This window comes from Galeopterus variegatus, unplaced genomic scaffold (genome assembly GCF_000696425.1).
Source record: "Galeopterus variegatus unplaced genomic scaffold, G_variegatus-3.0.2 Scaffold3393, whole genome shotgun sequence".
Taxonomy (NCBI): Eukaryota; Metazoa; Chordata; class Mammalia; order Dermoptera; family Cynocephalidae; genus Galeopterus; species Galeopterus variegatus.
In genome coordinates this window covers 204241-227799 of record NW_007729504.1, presented here as the reverse complement: position 1 = coordinate 227799, position 23559 = coordinate 204241, and the positions used below count along the sequence as shown (strand labels likewise).

General features: G+C 38.7%; 1 protein-coding gene across 1 annotated transcript in view; it reads right to left on the bottom strand.

Annotated features, from left to right (window-relative positions):
• The window catches only part of LOC103600578 (unconventional myosin-Ie-like), a gene marked incomplete at its 3' end in the record, with an annotated part of 111726 nt that overhangs the window by 3616 nt on the left and 84551 nt on the right, over positions 1–23559 (bottom strand). The window contains exons 3-5 of the mRNA XM_008584869.1: positions 18038–18127; positions 14991–15085; positions 3873–3960 (exon numbers count right to left, since the gene is read on the bottom strand). Coding sequence (XP_008583091.1) covers positions 3873–3960; positions 14991–15085; positions 18038–18127 — 273 coding nt within the window. The remainder of the gene's footprint in view (positions 1–3872; positions 3961–14990; positions 15086–18037; positions 18128–23559) is intronic.

Here is a 23559-nt window from a genome sequence, read left to right as displayed (position 1 = left end):
CCATCCATCCATCCATCCATCCATCCATCCATCCATCCATCCATCCATCCATCCATCCATCCATCCATCCATCCATCCATCCATCCATCCATCCATCCATCCATCCATCCATCCATCCATCCATCCATCCATCCATCCATCCATCCATCCATCCATCCATCCATCCATCCATCCATCCATCCATCCATCCATCCATCCATCCATCCATCCATCCATCCATCCATCCATCCATCCATCCATCCATCCATCCATCCATCCATCCATCCATCCATCCATCCATCCATCCATCCATCCATCCATCCATCCATCCATCCATCCATCCATCCATCCATCCATCCATCCATCCATCCATCCATCCATCCATCCATCCATCCATCCATCCATCCATCCATCTATACATCCATCCATTCATCCATCCATCTATACATCCATCCATCCATCTATCCACATCTATTTATTAACTCTCAGTGACATCCAACACAATTTGGTGGCATGTGGTGAGCAATCAGGGAAAAGAGAAAGAGTAAATTAAAGAGCAGACCACTGATTAGGCAGCATCCTGGATCCCTGTCTCCGTGTCAACCCTCTAAAGACAAGGGTATGATCACGTGGAGGGAGAGAAGTGGGTGGACTGAACCACACCAGCCCAGGCTCTAGAGCTGCACGCGCTGCCCACTGTGGAAGCCATAAGCCGCGTATGGCTATGGAGCAACACGGCTAGTCCAGCTGAGATGCGCCGTCACTGGAGAATACACACTGGATTTCAAAGACTTAGTACAAAAAAAGGAATGTAAAATATCTCATTAATTTTTTTTATATCGACTATACGCTAAAATAATATTTCAGATATATTGGATTAAATAAAATATATTTTAAAAATCAATTTCATCTGTTTATTTTTACTCTTTTAAAATGTGGCAACTAGAATATTTAAAACTACATATGTGGCTTGCATCATCTTTCTGCTGGACAAAGCTGCGCTAGATCTTCCTTTTATTCAGAGAAAGAGGCCACTCTAAGACCCTCCACGAGCACATGATGGAGCACTATTTAATTAGTACACAGAACCACAATAAAGAGAAAATTAATGTGTGTTTTTAAAGTCTACAGCTGACCACGGCAATAACATTCCTTATTAAATGATTCTGATTTTAAAAAATTAATCTTTAGGGCCAGCCCGATGGCGCACTGCTACAGGGCGCCGCTTGGGAGTGCGGCGGTGCTCCCGCCGAGGGTTCGGATCCCACATACAGACCGGTTCCCGCTCACTGGCTGAGCGAGGCGCGGGAGCAATGCCGAGGGCTGCGATCCCGTTGCCAGTCCCGGTCCAGTACGGGCGCGACACTGAGGGTTGCGGTCCGTTGCCGGACACGAAAAAAGACAAAAAGGAAAAAAAAAAATTAATCTTTAGAATGAATTCTACCTTGGAGCATGAATTCCAATTAAAAAAAAAAAAGTCACCAGCAGTGTGTGCCATGTGCCAGCATCCATCCATCCATCCATCCATCCATCCATCCATCCATCCATCCATCCATCCATCCATCTATACATCCATCCATTCATCCATCCATCTATACATCCATCCATCCATCTATCCACATCTATTTATTAACTCTCAGTGACATCCAACACAATTTGGTGGCATGTGGTGAGCAATCAGGGAAAAGAGAAAGAGTAAATTAAAGAGCAGACCACTGATTAGGCAGCATCCTGGATCCCTGTCTCCGTGTCAACCCTCTAAAGACAAGGGTATGATCACGTGGAGGGAGAGAAGTGGGTGGACTGAACCACACCAGCCCAGGCTCTAGAGCTGCACGCGCTGCCCACTGTGGAAGCCATAAGCCGCGTATGGCTATGGAGCAACACGGCTAGTCCAGCTGAGATGCGCCGTCACTGGAGAATACACACTGGATTTCAAAGACTTAGTACAAAAAAAGGAATGTAAAATATCTCATTAATTTTTTTTATATCGACTATACGCTAAAATAATATTTCAGATATATTGGATTAAATAAAATATATTTTAAAAATCAATTTCATCTGTTTATTTTTACTCTTTTAAAATGTGGCAACTAGAATATTTAAAACTACATATGTGGCTTGCATCATCTTTCTGCTGGACAGAGCTGCGCTAGATCTTCCTTTTATTCAGAGAAAGAGGCCACTCTAAGACCCTCCACGAGCACATGATGGAGCACTATTTAATTAGTACACAGAACCACAATAAAGAGAAGATTAATGTGTTTTTAAAGTCTACACCTGACCACGGCAATAACATTCCTTATTAAATGATTCTGATTTTAAAAAATTAATCTTTAGAATGAATTCTACCTTGGAGCATGAATTCCAATTTAAAAAAAAAAGTCACCAGCAGTGTGTGCCATGTGCCAGTGATGAGCACTCTGAGCTTGGGCAGCCCCTGTGTACTTCAGCTGACCACCACCATCAGCCAGTGCTCTCTGTGAGCGGGGCTGTCCCTGTTCTTGCTGATGGTGATTCTGCTATTCCAGTGAGTGAAGCTGCAGACAGGTAATGCTGTGTCTATCCCATTCATCACATTCTCCTCTTAAATCTGTTGCCTCTCCGCCTTGGATTCCTCTCCTTTTCTTTTCACCTCTCATGTATCCTGACTCTCTGGGTCTTCTCCCTTTCCTAATATTTCCTTTATACTTGATAATCTTTCCTTCTTTCTTTCTCTCTTTCTTTTGAATTTTTTTATAAATTTCTTGAATTGACAATTTATTCACATAGTTCAAAACATAAAAGTTTCTAAATGGTATAGAGGAAAAGTACACACTTCTCCCAGTCTACCAGCTCCCCTCTCCGAGAACAACCATTGTTCCCAGTTTTTTTGGTATCCTTCTAGGGATACATGACATATATCCAAACAAATACTGATACATGTTCTTTTCTCCTCAAATGGCAGCATATTATACACAAGGTTCTGAACCTTGCATTTTGCAATTAATGATCTGTCTTTGCAATCATTCCATATCAGTACATGAAGCCTCTTTTTCTACGGCTGTATAATATTCTATGATGTACCATAAATTATTTCACCATTTGCTTGTTGATATCCTCAAATGGCAGCATATTATACACAAGGTTCTGAACCTTGCATTTTGCAATTAATGATCTATCTTTGCAATCATTCCATATCAGTACATGAAGCCTCTTTTTCTACGGCTGTATAATATTCTATTATATGATGTACCATAAATTATTTCACCATTTGCCTGTTGATGAGTATTTAGTTGTTTCCAGTCTTTTGCATTACCAAAAATGGCACATATAACTTTAAATGTATATCATTTTGCATATTTATCAGCAGTTAAAGGATAACTTCTCTTAAGCAAAATTGTTGAATCAAATGGTGTGTGCATATAAACTGGATAGATTTTGCTAAAATGCCCTCCACAAAAGTAGACTAGTTCATGCTTCTCCCAGCAAATACAAAAATGACTGTCTCTAAATTCTTACCAACAAAGTGTTTAAAATACTACAATATTTTTGCTGATATGATACGTAAAGAAATAGTTTTTTGGTATAGTTTTAATTGGCATTTCTCTTATCAGGAAGGTGAGCATATTTTTATGTTTTATGAGTCATTTATATTTCCTTTTCTATGAGCTGTCTTTCATGTTCTTTGTTTATCTTCCTTTTGGACTGTTCACCTTTTTATTGATTTGTACAACATCATTATATATTAGGCATGTCTATCTCAAAATATGCTATTTCTTTGCAGATTTCAAGATTTTTGGTTATAGAACCAATGTCTTTTCTGTGGGAAAAAAATTACTTTTTAAACAGCAAATAGAGCCTCTTACATTGCACATAGCATAAATTCTCAAAATGCGCCATGAGCAGCTCACCTGGACTTTGGGGCCTCCTCCAGACACTCTGGAGATGTAACTCATGATGTATTTGGCAGCCACTGTCTTTCCAGCACCACTTTCACCACTGAGGAAAGAAAGACAAAAACGCCAACCTATGAAGTAGATCATGACCAGCTCCCTCCCCGCAAATAAACAAAAACAAAAAGAAAACAGGCAGAAAATAATTCAGTAAAAAAATGCACAATCCTGCTTGAAAAAGGCAAATCACAGCAGGATTAGTTCACCTCCACGATCTGTGTGAGCAACGCTAGCATGGTGTAGACAAGAATCTTGATAACTACCATTGTGTACAGGATCGACAGGTAAGCATTCTAAATGCCCAATAAAAGGGAACATAATTAGGAAAATAATGGAATATCAAAAGGATGGAATTATGCAGAAATTACAACTGACATGAAGACTGTAACATATGAAGTAATGTTAAGTGAAATAAATCAGATTCAAATAATATGTAAAACATTGTTACAAAAATTTTTTTTAAGGTACCTAACAAAAAATGGCTGGAACTACCACAAAATATTAGCAGAGGTTTTGGTCAAGGTAAAGAGGTTACTGGAGACTTGTTTTAGTTCATTATTTTCCAAACTTTTTGTAAAACATATATTACTTCTGTAATTAAAAAAAAAGAAAAGAAAAAGTAGGCATTCAGATTTTAAACAATGTGCCTTGAACTGATGCAAGCTTCCTTATTTTAGAAGTTCTAAAATTAAACGATGAGGCAATATTAATCACATCCTGAGTAACAAAGACTACCTTCCGTTTGGTAGCTTTACTGCACGGGAAAAGCCTTTTGTTGATAGTGTACAGTCTGCTCTTCAAAATCCCCATTCTTCCTTCAAAATCTCCCTGAATTGATGACTTCAGTTCAAAACATGCTTAAGTCAGTCAGATTTCTCAACTCTCTATTGGTAGCCTGTGTGTTACCAGGATAGAATTAATTAGATTAAAGGAACCCACATCATATAAAATGATGGTGGGATTTCATATGAAAAATTTAGGCAGCTCTGAGTTGATAAGACAATATTTTTGTTTGTTCTTCATGATCAAAAATTGTGGGGTGCAGAGCAAATGTTCTTCTATGAACACTCAGCCTAATTCTGTTAGCAATTGCTGAGTTACCCAAGAAAAGAGGAAATAATTGCTTAAGGTACAACCAAGTAAGGTGGCCCCCACCTTCTAAAAAAACCACAATAAATGTTGAAATAATTTGATATTTCCAAACAAAACAAAACAAGAATTGAAGTAGCCATATGGCAAAACTCAGAAATTTGTTGAATTTTCTTGAATTAATATATTCGTATTAGACGTTTAACTAGAGAGATTATGGGGAGTAAAGAGGGACCCATTCTTTTTTCAGGTCTTAGGACCTCTAATGCCTTGAATCCCTTGATGCAACTCATTCACCATCCTAGTGCTGAGCTCCTTGGATTCCTGGTCACATGAACAGGGAAACCAAAGTGAAATTTCATAAGATAACGGTAGCAAGCAGGAAATCAGTAAGTCTGGGATGAGGTGTCACATTGCTTATACTGGACATGCCGACTCACAAGCACAAGTAGGTTTGGCAAATTCAATTCCATGAGGAAATGATCATTTTAAATGGTCAATGTAATCAGATGATTTATATACTAGATCCAGGGTCAATCCATACACTCTCTCATTTGAAGTTCAGGTTTTGTCAACAATGAAACTCCATTTTATAAGCTGTAAACAATGTAAACATTCCTATTTGGATAAAGTCCAAGAGTACAAGGGTACAACTACCCAATGTAATATTACACAGAATTTAAAATAATTATGAAGACTCTGTAGCAACATCACGACAATGCAGCTAAGGTTAAGTGATAATATGAGCAAAAGACGATGGATCTATCACGTTTATAACTATGTAAAAATAATGTGTGGACATGAACTGAAATGGAACAAGGAAAAAGAAATATTTCCGACTTGATAGGAGGCTGGTATACGAATGATTCTTTTCTCTTTTGATGTGATTTCTCTTAATGCTTAAATTTTTTGCGATGGGCAATTACCATATATTTCAGATTTTTGAAAATATCTTTTCCAGAAAAAGAGGAAACACACATCACAATGATCAATTTCATTAGATTATTACTATGCTGCATATACATAACCATGAGTAAACACACTTTTTGTTGCTTACATTTTCATATTTAGAATTCCTTACAACAAGCTATAAGAGAGAGAAAGAGAAGGAAAAACAACAAATCCTTTGAGAATTATGAAATAAAATTATAGCAATCCCCCCACTGTGTCTCTGGTTAATAGTGTGACCAGACATGACATATTTGTCTCTTTTTTTGGAAGCAAAAGAAAAGAATAATAGTAAAAAGTAACTCTTTTCATATATTAAAATAAGCATGACAAGTAAGGTCCAAAAATAGGACATCTACATTCTCAGTAATTATTATCTTTTTCAGGAGATTTAGAGTAAGTAGTTCTGGCTAAACATTGATCAGAATTTTCATTTCTTGGTTTCAATTTATAGACACTTAAGTTTTATTGATCAGAAGCCAGTAATTTGCTCAAAATGCAGTACAATAATGGAAAGTTACATAATTAGTTGAAGCTTACAGTATATACAACCATAATTATACTGACATTGATCAGAATTTTCATTTCTTGGTTTCAATTTATAGACACTTAAGTTTTATTGATCAGAGGCCAGTAATTTGCTCAAAATGCAGTACAATAATGGAAAGTTACATAATTAGTTGAAGCTTACAGTATATACAACCATAATTATACTGACCTGTTTGGGATGGGAAAATATTATTTCTTCTCCTGGACTAAAGTTCAAGTTGAAAGAATGTGAAGGTATCACACAGATTACACAGTATAACCAAAATTATTTACTTTGCATCTCATAGCAGTTAGAGCAATTTGCTTTGCTTATACTTATAGGCAGCTTACCTGATTTAATTGCCTTCACTTGACCTCTAAGGTGGACGAAAAAGAAAAAAACAAAACAAAACAAAAACCTCTAGAAATTAGGAAAATGCCCAGTGGTCCCTAAAACTGGTGGTGTATCACAATTCTCAGAGTATTTTAAGAATCCCCATGATTGGGCCCCTCTCTGACCTGCTGAATCCCAGTCTCCAAGGACAGGGCCTAGGAATAGGAATTTTTAATAAACTCCCTAGTTCACATAAGCTGGCTGGAAACCAACCAAGCAATTTAAAATCAAAGTCAATACAGACTTCATAGGCAATATCAGTTCATACAGGAAATATCAGTTCATATAGGAAATAATGCAATGATTGTGTGTGCATTAGCTATAGAAATGGAAATATATGCTGAAATTTCAAAGAAATAGAATGTTTTAGGGAATAAAAGCTATTTACAATGGTATGCTAATAACTGGATTCAAGGACTATAATTGTTTTTCTGAGAAAGATTATTCCTCACTTAAAAGTCAACAGTGATTTTCAATTCACTTCAACTTATTCTAGCAAATGTAAAATTTTTTTTTTTTTTTAGAATAAGTAGGGCCAACCATTCCTACTGTTGAAGATTCATCAATCTACTCCCATCTCCCCATTCCTAATCTCAAAATATCTCTGTTGGTTTTGTACCACAGTAGCTGTTGTTCCCTTGTAACCGATTGAGTTAGTGTAACTGAAAATGCTGCTTTTCCAGCTTTCTATGTGTTTGTACTTTATTATTTATTTCTTTATTTATTGGCAGTGGGCTAGTACAGGGATCCGAACCCTTGACCTTGGTGTTGTTTACACTTTAGAAAGGACAAAAATTTAAACCAAAAATTATGTATACATTTGTTCACCCAACACACATTGTCTAAGCCCCTCCAAGAGCTAAGCTGGAGGCTGGAATGAGCTGTGGCTCCTGCCCAAGAGGAGCTCACTGTCTCCTGGGGTAGTCAAGTGCCCAGATGCTATTAATAACACAGTGGAGGTGTGGGTATGGATTTAGGGACTTGTGGGTGGCATCTATCCCTGATTGGAGTGTGTGTTAGGAAGAGATTCCTAAAGGCAGTCACAACTGGAAATCTCAAGACGGGAAAAGTTAGCCAGCTGGAGTGTGTGTGTGCATGCATGCGCACGTGCAGGCACACACGTACACACACGTCAGGGTCTGGGGGTGAAGCCTGAGCCATAGGCAGTTGAATAGGACTTGAGTGTGAAATGGGAAGCTGGGAGGGGTGGGGACTGAGGCTGGAGGGCAGTGCAGAGATCCATGACAGTGGCCTTGAGTGTCAGCTTTGGGGATGCACCAAGTGTTCTGGTCAGCAGGATTCAGTGTTACATTTTACACAGACCCTAGACTTCTGTCCTTTCTGTACCATACTGATGAATTTTGCCTTTACCTACACAGACCAACTGATATATTATTTACTTAGTACTTTTTTCTAAACTGACTCAATTTACTTAAATTTATGTAAAAAGGAACCTCTGTATGAATACTATAAATAGAAAATCAGTATCACTTGCCCAAAATTGGCAGCCTCAAAAATAAATACAATGAAAATAAAATACTTACTGTGAAAATAATGCAAACATGCATCAACATAGAATGAATAGATAAATAAACATATTTCATAGCATTGTCCACTGAGAGGACCCAAAAGCAGTGACATACCAGTATCACTAAACACACTGAGCACCTCTTGGTCTCTAAATATCATTCTTCAGTGAAAGAAGCCAGTGCTCCTTGGAGAAAGGGCTAATGCCAGGGCCAGGGCAGGGAAAATACAGGCTGGGCCTGGAACATGTAACTGTGCCCAAAAGTAAGGAAATGTACAGTGACTGATATGGATTTGTCAAGCACATCAGGGCCAGTTTGAAGGGGTTCCTACTGGTTAAATCAAGATAAGTAATGATAGTAATGGACTTGTGATCCTTTGAATAAAATAGGAAGCCATACATCCATACTGCCATGAAAAAGTAAACGAATCGATCAAATGGGGGAGAAGGGAAAGCTCTTCCTCACAGTAGAACAGCAACTAATAAATGAGGAAGGAATGATGGAAATAGATCATCACCTTTGGCCACCATCACACAGGTGACTCATCTGGGCAGGAGCCATCAATAGATGCTAAGGCTGGTAGGTGGGGGTTTGATGAGGAGCAGGATGTTGTCATAATCTCAGAATATGTCCCTACAAATACTAACGTATGATAAAAGAAAACATGCTGAATTTAATCGGAAGAAACCTAGCAGATACCCACAGGAACAGGTGATGAGGAGCACAGCACTGTTTCTTATGGTATTCTTGCCTAGAACGCAGGTCCTGAGGCTGGTCATGAGGAAACATCAGACAGACCCAGGCTGATGTCACCCTGTGGAAGTTAATGCCTGAGCTCTTTAGAACTGTAAAGGGCAGAAAACACAGCAAACGCAGAGAACAAGATGGAAAGGCCAGAGAGGAATGGGTGGATGCCAGAGAGTGAAGGTGGCATCGCGGGGGCCCCGGGAGTCGGGGTGCACTGTGTCAACACGGTGGGGAGACGGGCAAGACAGTGGGAATATCATCTGGGACCTATTCTCTTAGAGCTTACGTCTTTTGTTTGTTTTCTTTCTTTCTTTCTTTTTTTTTTTTGACATATGGACATCATAGTATTGAACTTGACTCATTTTGAAAGGTATAACCCAAGGAGAAAAAATACAGGAATAATCATCTGGGACCTATTCTCTTAGAGCTTACGTCTTTTGTTTGTTTTCTTTCTTTCTTTCTTTCTTTCTTTTTTTTTGACATATGGACATCATAGTATTGAACTTGACTCTTATTTTGAAAGGTATAACCCAAGGAGAAAAAATACAGGAATAATTTTTTAAAAACTTTTTTACCTAATTCTAGAGTTGTAAAAGATAAGCATAGTTGTTACTGGAAAATAGTTCAGAAGATGAGAAACAAAATCGATTTCAAAGGAGATTTGAAAGGAACACACTGAAATACCGTAGCATGTATCCACTGAGTGTTTAATGCATGTTAGGGGCTGTTAAGTGCTTTTGTATATTAATCATTTGACCCCCATCATAGCCCTGTGAGGTAGGTACTATCATTATCTCTATTTTTTTGGTGAAAAAAATCAATCAACTTGCCCAAGGACACTTAGTTAATGAGTAGCAGAACTAGGAAAGGACTTGAGACAGTCTGACTCAGGGGCCAGAGCTATACTACCTCAGAGGAAGGCAAATACTACTTAAAATTGTTGTATGGGTAAGACAGTCAATAAAAATCCACGATGAGTCCCAAAGTAACTCCACGAATAACAGCACAGTTCATAGTACGATCAAACTTTTAACTACCCTGGGTCTTTACAGATACACACCTGTTTAAGCAAGTCTTCTGCCAAAAACATTTACTATCTCACACACAGTTGGAACTAACAAATAATAGTCTGCATACTGTGATCTCAAGACAAGATAGTTCTGCGAGAATGAGAAACCACATCAAAGAAGGTTCTGGACCGTCCTGTCCAACGACTCAATGCAGAGTCTCTTTTGGCAGTCGTACTGGATCTGGGACAGAAGTAAGTCTGAGGGAAAGCGCCTCTGTTGGCCATCCGGGGGGTTCTGGCTAAGAAGAGAGTGGCCTCTGTCAGATCTCGTAATCACACTAAAAAATAAATCCGTACGTAGTAACTAAAGGTATAAAATACAAAAACAAAGACATGCTGAACTGCTGAGTAAGTGATACAAACTGATTCTTTAACATACTGAGGAAAGTGTGAATGAGACAAAGAGCTGTTATTTCTTCCTAATCCTAGACAACTCCCAATTAATTTGTCAAGCAGACAAAATTGTCACCTAGTCTGCTAAGAAAATGACTCCATGGCAATGTGCATCTTGGCCCATCCTGATGCAATAGGAAGAATCCAATGTCCAGTCTGAAGACCAACTTTGAGTTCCAGCTCAGCTACTTACTAGTTCTGAAATTCCTTTTAATGTTACCAGCTGATATTTCACATCATTCAACAGCTTAAAAATATTTTTTCATGTACATTTCCTTATTATGCTTTCTTTACACTCCTTTGAGGTACTTACTGCCATTTTGCAGATGAAATGACTGAGGCTTGCAGAGGTCACGCTTTAGATAGAACAGAGTAAAAAGTCCACCCTGTGACTCACCCCAGAAATCTTTCCACTACACCTCGTGACTGTGAGTGGTAATGGCTTATTAACCAGTTAACCTAACACCTGCTGGCTCAAAGCAACAGAGAGAAGTGGAAAGTGTAGTACTGGAGCCAGGCAGCCCTGGCTTAGAGCACGGCTTTGCCACATTGCAAATGCAAGATGTTTAACAAGTTTCATTACCTCTTGGAGACTCAGTTTCTTGATCTGCAAAGAGGGGGACAGTAATACCTCGTTTACTAGGTTGGCATGAAGATTAAACATGACATAATTAAAAGGACACAAAGCGAGTACTCAAAAAGGGGTTGATATTATGATTATGGACACTGTATTAGTCAGCCAGCCCTCCTGAATTAATAAAACTCCTGGACTGATGATAAAGGAATTTCAGCAGCTGCACAGGATAGAAGGTAAGATTTGCAGAGAGCTTGGAGAATAGGGTAGATCTGGGCCCTTGCTCCTCAAATTGACAGGCAGTCCTCATGTGGCCCCCTGATAGCCAGAGATGTGAGCTGCCAGGGTCTCCCAAAGCCAGGCCAGGGGGAAGCAGCTTCAAAGGCCGGTGCTGCTGGGATAAACATGAAATTGGGTGGACCAACAGAAACTCAGAGGACAGACTGGAAGAGAGTCCCCATGCTAATAATAAAAGGTCCCCAAAGGAAGTACTTCAAAGACAGGAGGACAGCTTGAGAATCCACGAGACACTTGATGGTACCAAGGCAAAGACCGGAGACACAAGCCAAATGTTAGAGGGACTCTGATTTTTTTCTTTAATCTTAACTACTGCAAATATTAGAAATTCCAAATCCAAAATGTCTTTTGAAGCAGATAGGTCAGAAATCTTAGATCCAATACTGAAAACTATTTCCTTTTCCTCTGAAAATTCTCATATTCAATCAGTCAGCAAATCCTATTGATGTGCCTTTAAAATATCTCTCGGGTCTTTATTTCTTCTTTTACAAATATTCATTCAGCATCTATGCAGGATACAACCTACAAAGACTTTGCAAACTGGTGTTTGATACATTAAGAACAGAATGCTCTACTCTTTAGAAAACTGCTCCCGGATGTTGCAAACAAAAAGATTAGAAACTACATTGAATGTGATGCTTTCAAATTGACATCACATTTTAAAAACCGGTTAAGGTGGCAAGAGTCGATGCAGGCCAAAAATGACAGGAATTCACTTTTGATGGTAGCAATAAAACTGCCACATAAATGTTCTTCAAGGCCCAATGTGTCCCCATAGAGGTCAGCTGGCAAGGGCCTCAGAAATGCCTCTGGCCACACTGCCAAGATCCTGTCTGGTGACGTAAAGATGGTAGAGAATATGAAAAAAACTTGCCAGTCCTTCTTTCCCTTTTACCATGCCATGGTTATTTTATTAAATACATTTACATAAATGTCTCTGTCATCCAAAGGTATCACACATGTGTTCTACGACACAAATCCAAATTCTGGATTTTGGAGAACAGATGAATGAGCTAAGCAGCTATGAGTTGCTCACTTACTGGGCTCACAGGTGTCTACCACCCCCGTTCAGGTGCTCATTGTTTTTAATCATGATGTAGCTATAGCTTTTGCATTTCTCTTGGCACCGTTAAAGTCCACATTCACCTACCCACTCCTTTATCCCTTCACAGGCTTATTGAATGTCACACATCAGTTTCATCCTTGTCTTTCCAACTCAGTTCAGGCCCTCATCCCCTCACTAGATTTCTGTATTCTCTCAAGGTCCTGTCTCTTTTCTACCAATAGACTTACTTTGTGAACCAGCCTTTCATGGTATCATGTCCCTGCTCACAGACCTGCAAGACATCACCGTGGCCTGCAGATTTATCTGCAGATCACCCAGCTTGTCATTCAAAGAGGGTCCTGTCACTCCATCACACTTATCTCCCCAAATCAACCAATCCTGCAGTACTGCACAAATGCTATGTTGGTCTTATATAGAAATAGGCCATAGGGAAACTTAAAAAGAAGTGGAAGACTGGGTTCTAGTTGCTACACATACCTAAGGGTAATGAGACAGGTAAGACACAGAAATGGCTTCGGTATGGTCATTTGGTATATAAATGCATCTTCGTTTCTTACTAAGAAATTAAAGTTACACATATATATAATATATGTAATAGATAAGCTATTATATATATATATATATATATCTAATACACACACTGTATAAAGGTTTTCTCTGTCAATGATCATGTTTCTGTACATATTATCTGCAAGGGCATAGATATTAATGTGTTAATATCATCAGGAACCAAGATTTTCAGCATAAGAAAAATGAGACACAAAAGTAAAAGTCAAAGAAATAAAAACTCTGTGATCTTAAAAATGAACTAGAAATATCACTATGAACTCACGTTTTTTTTCTCTTAAAAAAAATTCATATCCCTTAGCTTTATCCTCTCAGAAGAACTAGAAGTATCCACAACATAGGGCAAGGAGCACTCTTAGTGCCCAGGTTAGAGTTCTCTAAATACCATTTTCCATTAAAACAAACCAGGGCCCTTTAGTGCCAGACTGTAGAAAGATCTGCAGGACAAATAACCTTTTATTTTATTTTAACAAATAAATGTCAAGAAAACAAAAAGAACAAGGGAGAAATAAACCTTAAGAGACATAGCAACCAGGTACAATGTGCGGGCCTTGACTGGATTCTAAATAAAAACAAACCAACTATAAAAAAGAATTTATATGATAGTCATAGAATTGGAATACTGATAGTATTAGATGATATTAAAAGAATTATTTATTTTTAAGGTTTGATAAGAACAATCTTTTAGCGGTACGTACTCTTTATTGACAAATGCAGGGTTTTTTTTGTCTAGGATTTCTTTAAACAATCAAGGGGGGCAGGATGGAAAGACTAAATAAAACAGGACTGGCCACATATCGATAACTGTATAAAACGGATGATAGATACACAAGAATATATTATTATACTATACTTCCTAGTTTTGTGTATGTTTGTAAATAACCATTGTAAAAAGCTTCTTCCAAAATGCTTCAGATAGGGGCCGGCCCGGTGGCGCACTGCTACAGTGCGCCGCTTGGGAGCGTGGCGGCGCTCACGCGGAGGGTTCGGATCCCACATACAGACCGGTTCCCGCTCACTGGCTGAGCGAGGTGTGGGTGCAACGCCGAGGGTTGCGATCCCGTTGCCGGTCCCGGTCCGGTACGGGCGCGACACTGAGGGTTGTGATCCGTTGCCGGACACACACACACACAAAAAATGCTTCAGATAGAAAAATTAACTAAAAAAATAAACACAAATATCTATGACGAAATACTAATTGATGAGAATATGGATGCTCATACTTTCTGTATGCTTGAAAGTGTTTACAATAGTAAGCAAAAGTTTAAAAGCACTTAAATCCAGCCAAGACGCAGAGCTGGGTCAGGTTAAAGGACCGTGAAATGTAGCTTCAGACAACTAATGCTGGCTTTTACCAGTAATGTCCTCAAAAGTTCAAGACAAACAACAAAGTATACCAAAAAAGTTCAAACTTGAACAACTAAATTATTAAGGAAGAAAAAAATAAAGACCTACAGAAAAAGACTCTAGATGACAAAACGGTGAAACCCACTTTTCATACTTAGGACATAAAGGATCTTCAATTTAGAGCCACAGTGCAATCAAAAGAGAGGGGAGGTGTTTTATGATTTTCATCCAAGGCCACAATGGCAAAGCTTTATCTTGAAAATCAGAAAGATCTGGCTGCCACTATGTGCCCTAAAGCCTTATTGCCTTAAGCAACAGTGGCATAAACAGCAACCCCATGGAAGCTGAAATCTTTTATGATATAGTTATGTAATAAACCGAGGTAAAGCAGCCAGCCTGCTTCTTACTCAGACACATTAACCAGCCTCTGACATCAGTAGCTATTGCAAAACCACTGCTTCTTGGCAGAGCTCCATAATTACTGCATGGTGTCACATATTCCATGCCTGCTGATAGGATCTCTCATACCTGATGATGACGCACTGGTTCTCTCTGTCAATGATCATGTTTCTGTACATATTATCTGCAAGGGCATAGATATGTGGTGGGTTTTCATACTGTGCCTAGAAAAGCAAAAAACAAAAATAAAAACAAAAACAAATCCATGGTCAGATAGAGCAGCAACACATTAAATTTCTTTTCTTGGCCTTGGAGATGAATCCACCACTGCAGAGTTCCAATGCCTACAGTTACATCTTAAAGGTTGCATGACACAAGAAATCATAAAATTTCCTAGGTCATAAAGAGTTATACCCTAAGAACATTAACATGCAATTTGGAAGGGCTCTTCCATAGGCATATGTGTGATTCAGCCTTTAGACACGACCCAGGACCCACGTCTTTAGATACTCCAACACCACACCCTTCCACCCAAACACGCCTCTGCAGATGGCATCCCATTTCTAAATATTTCTGAAGAGGCCTGGGCAATGGGTCTTAGGAGAGGCATACCAGAAACCTGGGTCTGATTTCTAGAATTCTAAACTCCTATGCAATTATTCCTAAGAGACAAGTTGCAGATTTTGGGACCTTAGAAGGAATTAAGAGAGAGAGACTGAGGAGAAAAACTTAGGTTTCCTTAAGAAGAAGGCAGGAGGTGTGGTTCTTTAAAGGGATAAACTGGTTTGGCCAGTTTATTTCTTCAGTACTGGGGGAAAAAAAATCTTACTACACCAAGATTTTCTCCTGGGTTTGTGATGTAGTCTCATGGGATGCCTGAACTATGCATAAATAAAAAAACCGAATACCTTCTCCATATCTAATAAATTCACTGTCTTAGGCTGATTTCAGCCTTGCCTTATTCAATTTCTTGGTACCCACCTCCCCACAGCTTCAAAAATTACTAAAAAGAAAGATAGTACAGGTGGTGAGTAGCTGGAGAAAGAACACTCCTTAAACGTAAAGTTATGAAACACACAAGAGTGAAAAGAAACCAGATCCAGGGTGAGAAGACATTTAGACTCCATCTTTCCCTTTACTGGTCTCCATCTCAAAAGAGGGAATCAAATGTCCATGCTGCAAATCTCACAGGTAACTGAGATGATGGACAGGAAAGTAATTTGAAAAAGCGGAGTAATAGGTAATATGCAAAGGTAAAGCATAGCTTACTTAATCCCTCTTTGAGCTTTATTATGCAATGACTTACCACAGACAAAGGGCAGGGCCAAGAACTTGCCACTCATCACCAAGCTGTGGAGAACAGAGTTCAGTACCGAGGGGACAGGGAGGGGACTTTGATGCCTGCACGCACGTTAAGCATTGGTTTATCCAATGCCCAGTGCTCTCCCCATGATGTGGGCAGGGGTCTTACAAGGGGAACTGCCCACTGAGGGCCGGAGGCTACTCCTGGGACCAGTCAACAGAAAAACTCTACGGAGGGACCAGAATAACACGTCATCTCTGCCTTCACCTTACGGTCAGAAGGGGCTACGTGAATGGGACCTCTGGATATAGTTTTAGATGGGCTTCTTCTAGCCCAGACTGCTTGTGTAGGATTATTTTTAATGCCCCTGAGAACAGGGAAGTAGAGAATTACAAAAAAATAGAAGATGGAAAATGGGAGGAAATGGAGTGGAGAGAAAGCTGTAGGCAATGGAGGGAAAGGTGTGGGCAAGTCATTGCCCAATAAGGCTTCAAAGCTGCTTAACTAAGTTACACTTGACCTTTGCAAGTCACTCTATACTTTTCAAATTGGTTTTCCATCTGCGGTCTCACTGGACCTCTCAGTTACCTGTGAGAATCACAGAACAGGCATTTCCTCTACCTGATTCTTCCCTCTCCTGAGACCCTGAAAGTCACTAAGACCTGATTTCAACTCCTAGCTCTACCACTCAGCAGATTCTAGTACTTTACCTCTCTGAGCCTCAGTTTCCTCATCAGTGAAATGGGGGTAGTTAGTAATAAACAGCCAGCATCCAGGGCTACTTTATTATTGTTGCACTTGGTAAATACCAATTTTACAACACTCTGTTACCATTAGCAGTAAAAATAAACATATTTAAAATTTTTTACGACATATCTTTAAAGAGAGCTCTTCAAAAGATGAATGGTCTAATAGGGACTGGTATGCAGCCACCATTCTCAGAGAACTGGACAGAAACACGCATGCACAGCACTTCTGTCTACCGTGCCTTGGCTGTCATTGAGGACGCTGCACCAGCTCTGTGCCTGCTGCCCTGGGGCCCTTCTAATCAGGGCACCAGGGCAGGGCCCAGACTCTGCTGACAGTGTTTCCCTTGTGCTGGGCTCCCATAAAGGCAGCATTATCAAAGGTCTTTCGCGTGGCAGCCTCCTTTGGCTCCAGCGACCAGCACCATTCATCTGGCAACAATGGGGGGGGGGCTCTTGCTCTGGGTAAATTGCCTTCCACTTCAACAGATGAATTTGTGTGGGCTCTCTTTTGTTTATTTTCCAGGGGTCAGGATTAATGGATGCTCTTGTGCTTCTACTGCAAAGAAAAGAGGGAAGGAAGAGGAAAGGAAAAAGATGCAGAGAGGGGGAGGCCTGGGGAAGCAACGAACCACAGAATAAAGTATATTAATGAGGATTATAGTTTCTATTCTTATTACAGAATTAAAATGGCTACGGAGCTGAGTTTGAATAGGGACCAGGGTCACGTTAACAAATGAAATTATACCAGATTCATTTTTCATATTCAAGTCATAGCCACAGCTTTGGTTCCCATCACCCTATTTATTTTTTACCTGTAACTAATTTTTATTTCTTAGAATTTTGTGGCATATGTGGGAAGAGGAAGATCCCCAAAGCTATAGGTCCTACATCCCATTTAACTAACTTTGTATATAAATAAGGCTCAAATATTACATAGTCCTATGCTATTTTGAGCTGCACTCTAAAGAGCAGCACATCATTAAAAATCAAACAATGTCACTTACTTGAGCTTCCCCAATAAATAATTCATAATAAGAAAATGCAAATGCATTGCTAATTTCAAGAAAAACTATGTATCACAAAAGCCCTAAACACTGCAGTAATTTATGTGGCATATAACTCACCGCTCCTTGGTACATTTCAATTTCCTTTTCCCCAAAATATGGCATCTGCTTGAAAGGGTTGACTGAGATTAATACGGATCCTATATATGTCTGAATTTAAAGCCAGTTAAGGTCCATCATTAATCTTCATAGCTACACATTTTCCAAATTAAGTAACCAGATGTTATCAAGAATACACAATAATTGTCCAAATGGAAAGATCACGTACTTGTTTTCTAAAAGATTGCAAATAAAGACCAAAGCAATTATCCAACTAGCTAAGGCTTTGTTCCTCATCAGGAAGAGTAATGAATTTAATTACTAAGGTGCTACAAAAAGAAATCATTAAATGATTAATGATTTAAAAGCACATTCTTTCAAAATTGGTGATACGCACAGCTAGGAGAAAACAAAACAAAACAAAACAGAAATGGGCAAGGAGTGAGAAGATCAGCTAAATATCATTCCTCTCCTCAAATGACGACACATATTTTTTCCTTGGAACTTTCATCTCTCTTAGGTAGACTAAAAACATATTCATTTACTCATTTAACAAATAGAGGAATACAAGAAAAACTGATCAGTCCTGTTCTCCAGAAGTTTCAGGGCACTGAGGGGTATCAGTAAGATAATATTCAGGGAAGAAAATTACAAACCCACATAGATCAGGTTTTAGGAGAAGAGGGTATTATTTCTACTAGGGAAACCAGGAAGGCCTCTCAGAGAGAATGTCTATGCTGGGCCTCAAAAGTTTTACACAACACTTTTTTTTTAAATTGAAGCATAAAGATTATACATATTTTGGGGGTACAGTGTTGACCTGTGTACAACACGTGATGACTGAATCAATATTATTGTCATATTCATTATTACAGATCACAATTATTCTTTATGCCCCTTACCCAATTTCTCCCCAATCCCCCTTCTTTCCCCCCCGCCCCACCTCTAGTAACCATAGATTTGTTCTCTCCTGTTATTATTATTTTGGTCTTTTCTTTCTTTCTCTCTCTCTTTCTCTCTCTCTCCTTTCTTAGCACCCACTATGAGACACAACACAATATGCCCAAATAAATGAGGTGTTTGTATAACATAAAAAATATTTCCATTAATTCATTTAACAATCAACTAACTTGAATTAGGTGCTTACAACATGCCAGGCACTGTTTTAGGTGCTCAGGATACAGCAGTGAACAAAATAGAATAGATAAAACTCTTTGCCCTCACGGAGGGGAAAAAAAATGTCAAAACAATACAAAAACAAACACATACTCAAAATTGTTTCTTCTAATCATTGATTTTAAGATGTTTAAATGTGCTGGCCGGTTAGCTCAGTGTGTTAGAGCGCAGTGCTGATAACACCAAGGTCCAGGGTTTAATCCCTGTACTGGCCAGCAGCAAATAAAATAAAAAATAAATAAATAAAATAAATATGTTTAGAAACTTTACAGTTAAAGATGTAAAAGTATGAGATTTCCTCCCACAAAGGGACATTTATCTATTTGTACGTTAGGACCTGTGTAAGAAATAGAGCAGCTGGGTGTGCAGTCAGATTGTCTGGTTCCCAAGCCCAGTTCCACTCTGACCTTAGGCAAGTCACATCTCTGAGCTGTGGTTAATGGATGATAGAGATAAAACAGGACCTACTTTATAGCCCTGGTATGAGAGCTCAATGAAATAATCAATACAAAATGCTCAGCAGTGTCTGGCACGTAGTAGTTGCTATTTCCTTAATTCATATCTATCCTCCAAGATGTGTGTTTGGTCATATTAATGTCTCTGAAATTGTGATGCCTGTTTCAATTGTGGCTTTTACGTTTTGATGAAATGTAGCATTATTATTGCTATCAAATACAAACGAGTGTGGAATGGACCATAAAAATTAAAAAAAAAAAAATTTTATACAAAAAGTGAGAATGCAGAATGACTTGATTACTATGTTGCTTCCTTTGTCATTGACCAGAAAGATCTTCAGACTTGAAAGGGTTGAACATGAATTGCTAGTAGGGGAGATGAAATGGTTTTAAGAGCACACAAATGTGTCCCGTTCCAGTGTTGGAGGTCCCTGGCGCTAAGAGAAAGTGCCAATGAGACCCTGAATCACAACTGAAAATCACTAAAGAGTGATGGAAGAAGGGCCAGGAGCCTCGTGATTGGCAAACGTATTTCTGGTTACTAAAGTCAGATGAGGCCAGTGATAGATGAAAGTGGCCTACTTTTTTTTAGTTAAACTTTATTTATTTATTTATTCGGGCAGCTGGCAGGAGCTGGGATCTGAACCCTGGACCTTGGTGTTATGACACTGTGCTCTAACCAACTGAGCATACCGGCCAGCCCCATGAGTTAAGCTTTAGAACAGATAAGTGTATTATTAAAATCATTAAGCAGAAAAGTGATGTCCATGATGCTGCAGACAAAACTCAATAAGTAATGATAAAACTAATTAAACACATACACATATGTTTACATTTAACATGGTACCAATCTAAGCACCTACGAACGATGTGCTTACTATTATCAATCCTATTTTACTACGAGGAAACTGAGGCGTGTAGAAAAACTTTAAAACTTGCTCAAAGTCACAAGCTAGCAAGTGGCTGAGCTATGATTCAAACCCAGGCAGTCTGGATCCACAGTCCACACTCTTAACCAACAAGCTATAATATCTTTCTAAGATCAGCAAGTATTGTGGTGGTGGTGGTTGTTAATATATTATTATTATTATTATTGGCAGCCTTGCCAGACTTAGCAAATAAAAATAACAATACCCAGCTATATTTGGTCAGATAAACAATGAATAATTTTTTAATATAAGTATTCCCAAATCAGTAAGCCCCCAAGCCACATCTGGGACACATTTATGCTAAAAAGTTATTTGTCATTTATCTGGAATTCAAATTTAACTGGGCATCCTATAAGTTGGCAGTCCAAGGATTTAATGCAGGTGGAGAGGGTTGGATTAGATAGCTCTGTGGTCTCTTCCAACTTAGATTCTGTGATTCTTTGCATATTCAAAAATCTATCTCCCTTAGCTGGATTTTTAAGTATACTATAAGTTGGCAGTCCAAGGATTTAATGCAGGTGGAGAGGGTTGGATTAGATAGCTCTGTGATCTCTTCCAACTTAGATTCTGTGATTCTTTGCATATTCAAAAATCTATCTCCCTTAGCTGGATTTTTAAGTATCCTTTCCACAGGTAAGGACCTACTCAAAACTGAATGAATGAGGTTCGTCCTTCATTCTGATTCTCATACTAAATAAATATAATGATTCTAATGGTAAACCCATTTTCTAAGAAATACAGCACTGCTAGAACCACCCTCATCTCAGAAGAGGAGGATGTCTATTCTATGTCTACATCTATCCCCAGGTAAAAACAAACTTGGAAAATAAGCTTCCTCCATCAAGGGGAGTATTCTTTCCTTTAGTTTAGTAAATGGAATACTGTCAATGTCACCTTGTTCTAGACAAATTGATCACTGCACACAAAGAAAAAAGAGTTCCCCTGAGGAGGTGAGACAAAGGCATCGCCTCTCCACCAATTCCTTGGTTACAGCTGAAATGAATTCTATTGCATATGAGCTCCCAAAATAAATAACTTTTTTTTTTTTTTTTTGTCTTTTGTCTTTTTCCGTGTCCGGCAACGGATCGCAACCCTCAGTGTTGCCCCCGTACCGGACCGGGGACTGGCAACGGGATCGCAACCCTCGGTGTTGCTCCCGCGCCTCGCTCAGCCAGTGAGCGGGAACCGGTCTGTATGTGGGATCCGAACCCTCGGGCGGGAGCGCCGCCACGCTTCCGAAGCGGCGCACTATAGCAGTGCGCCACCGGGCCGAGCCGCGCTTCCCAAGCGGCGCACTATAGCAGTGCGCCACCAGGCCGGCCCATAAATAACTTTTTAAAAAACTGTCAATAATCTATTATATAAAGAAATATCTCTTAAAGTCTTGATTTCGACTAAGTAGATTATATGAATTCTGGTAAGGGCCTGGTTAAGGAGATACTCAAAGAAAATAAAAATCTCTTTTGGACTATTCTAGGCCAATTCAGAATCAATGACTCTGACTGAAAGAAAGAGGGAAAACCATCTGCTCCCTAAATTTCCTAGTCAGGTTCTCAAGGGAAATATTATTTGAGAAAATTCCTGGAAAATAAAATTTGGTTTGAAATGGGTAATGTGGCCTGTTTCTATGCTAATTACTACAAATTTACCTAAATTAGAAAAATCAAGACAAGAAAATTTAATTGAAATTTAAAGGAAACAAACATATTTTAGTTATTTTCAGTGAGAGTTTGGCCTAATTGTTTATCTAAACAATTTTCACCTTTTCCTCCTGGTGGGGTCTGCAGAGACCTTGGCTGCTTCCCAGAGAGTGCAGGTCTCCTGCTAGGTTGGGAACTCCAGATCACTCCCACCCCATATCATTCAGATGTGCCTTTCAAAAGAGCTGTTTAGATCACTGTCTCGACCCTTATAATTTTTGGCAGCAAAGGTGTGTCCTAAAGTTAATTTTCAAAGTATTTGTAAATATGAAGTTATGATACCAAAAAGCAGGAAAAAAAAAATGCCATCTTATTTAATAGAATATGAGAGACAGAAGGGATCCAGTAGATCTTTGTTAATTGACTGGTTCCCAAATGGCTGTCCATGGATCTGTGCTTTTTCATTGACCTGCAGCAAGAATGACAAAAAGAGACACAATAAACGTAATTTTTCATAAAGTTCAATTTACTCAGTGGAAGAGACTGTCCTTTATTCCTTTCTACCTTTTTGGTGTCAAAATATTCTTTTGTTTATAAAATGTGATGGTAGTGCAACTTTTGCATGTTTGTTTTCAAAGGTCTTATGAAGCGAAGCTAAGGGTTTAACTTTTTTTTTTTTTTAATTATATGCACATTTATTTGTTCAAATAACATACATAAACTGAACAAGAGACGAATGACAAAATACTCTGTAGAAAGTAGGGTTTCAATTTTTCACAAAAACTGGAGATGTAAAACATTAAAATTTACATATTTCATTTTGTAATCTCCACAATTAGTTGAAATAGTTCTCTAAAGTCTTCCAAAAGCATGGAAATATCAAATTAATTTCAACAAAGGAAGGTGAATGAACTTTTCAAAGTCCAGTTAATTTCTAAGCATATCAACAAGTCTGCTTAATAAAAAGAAATCAAGAACTGACATTAAAAATCTGTTTAGCAATGTAAACTGCATTAAAAAATCAATAAAACAATATAAACACTCAGAGAACTTCAAAAGTTCATGGAAAAATAAAATTGAAAGATAATGGAAATCTTTCCACGATCTTTTTTTGTTTTGTTTAAATTTGTTCTTTTTTTTTTTTTTTAAATTTTATTTTGTCGATATACAATGTGGTTGATTATTGTGGCCCATTACCGAAACCTCCCTCTCCTCCCTCCCACCCAACACCCTTTCTGTTTGCTTATCGTATCAACTTCAAGGAATTGTAGTTGTTATGTCTTCTTCCCCCCCGTTTTTTTTTTTTTGTGTGTGTGTGTGTGCGTGTGAATTTATTTATTTAT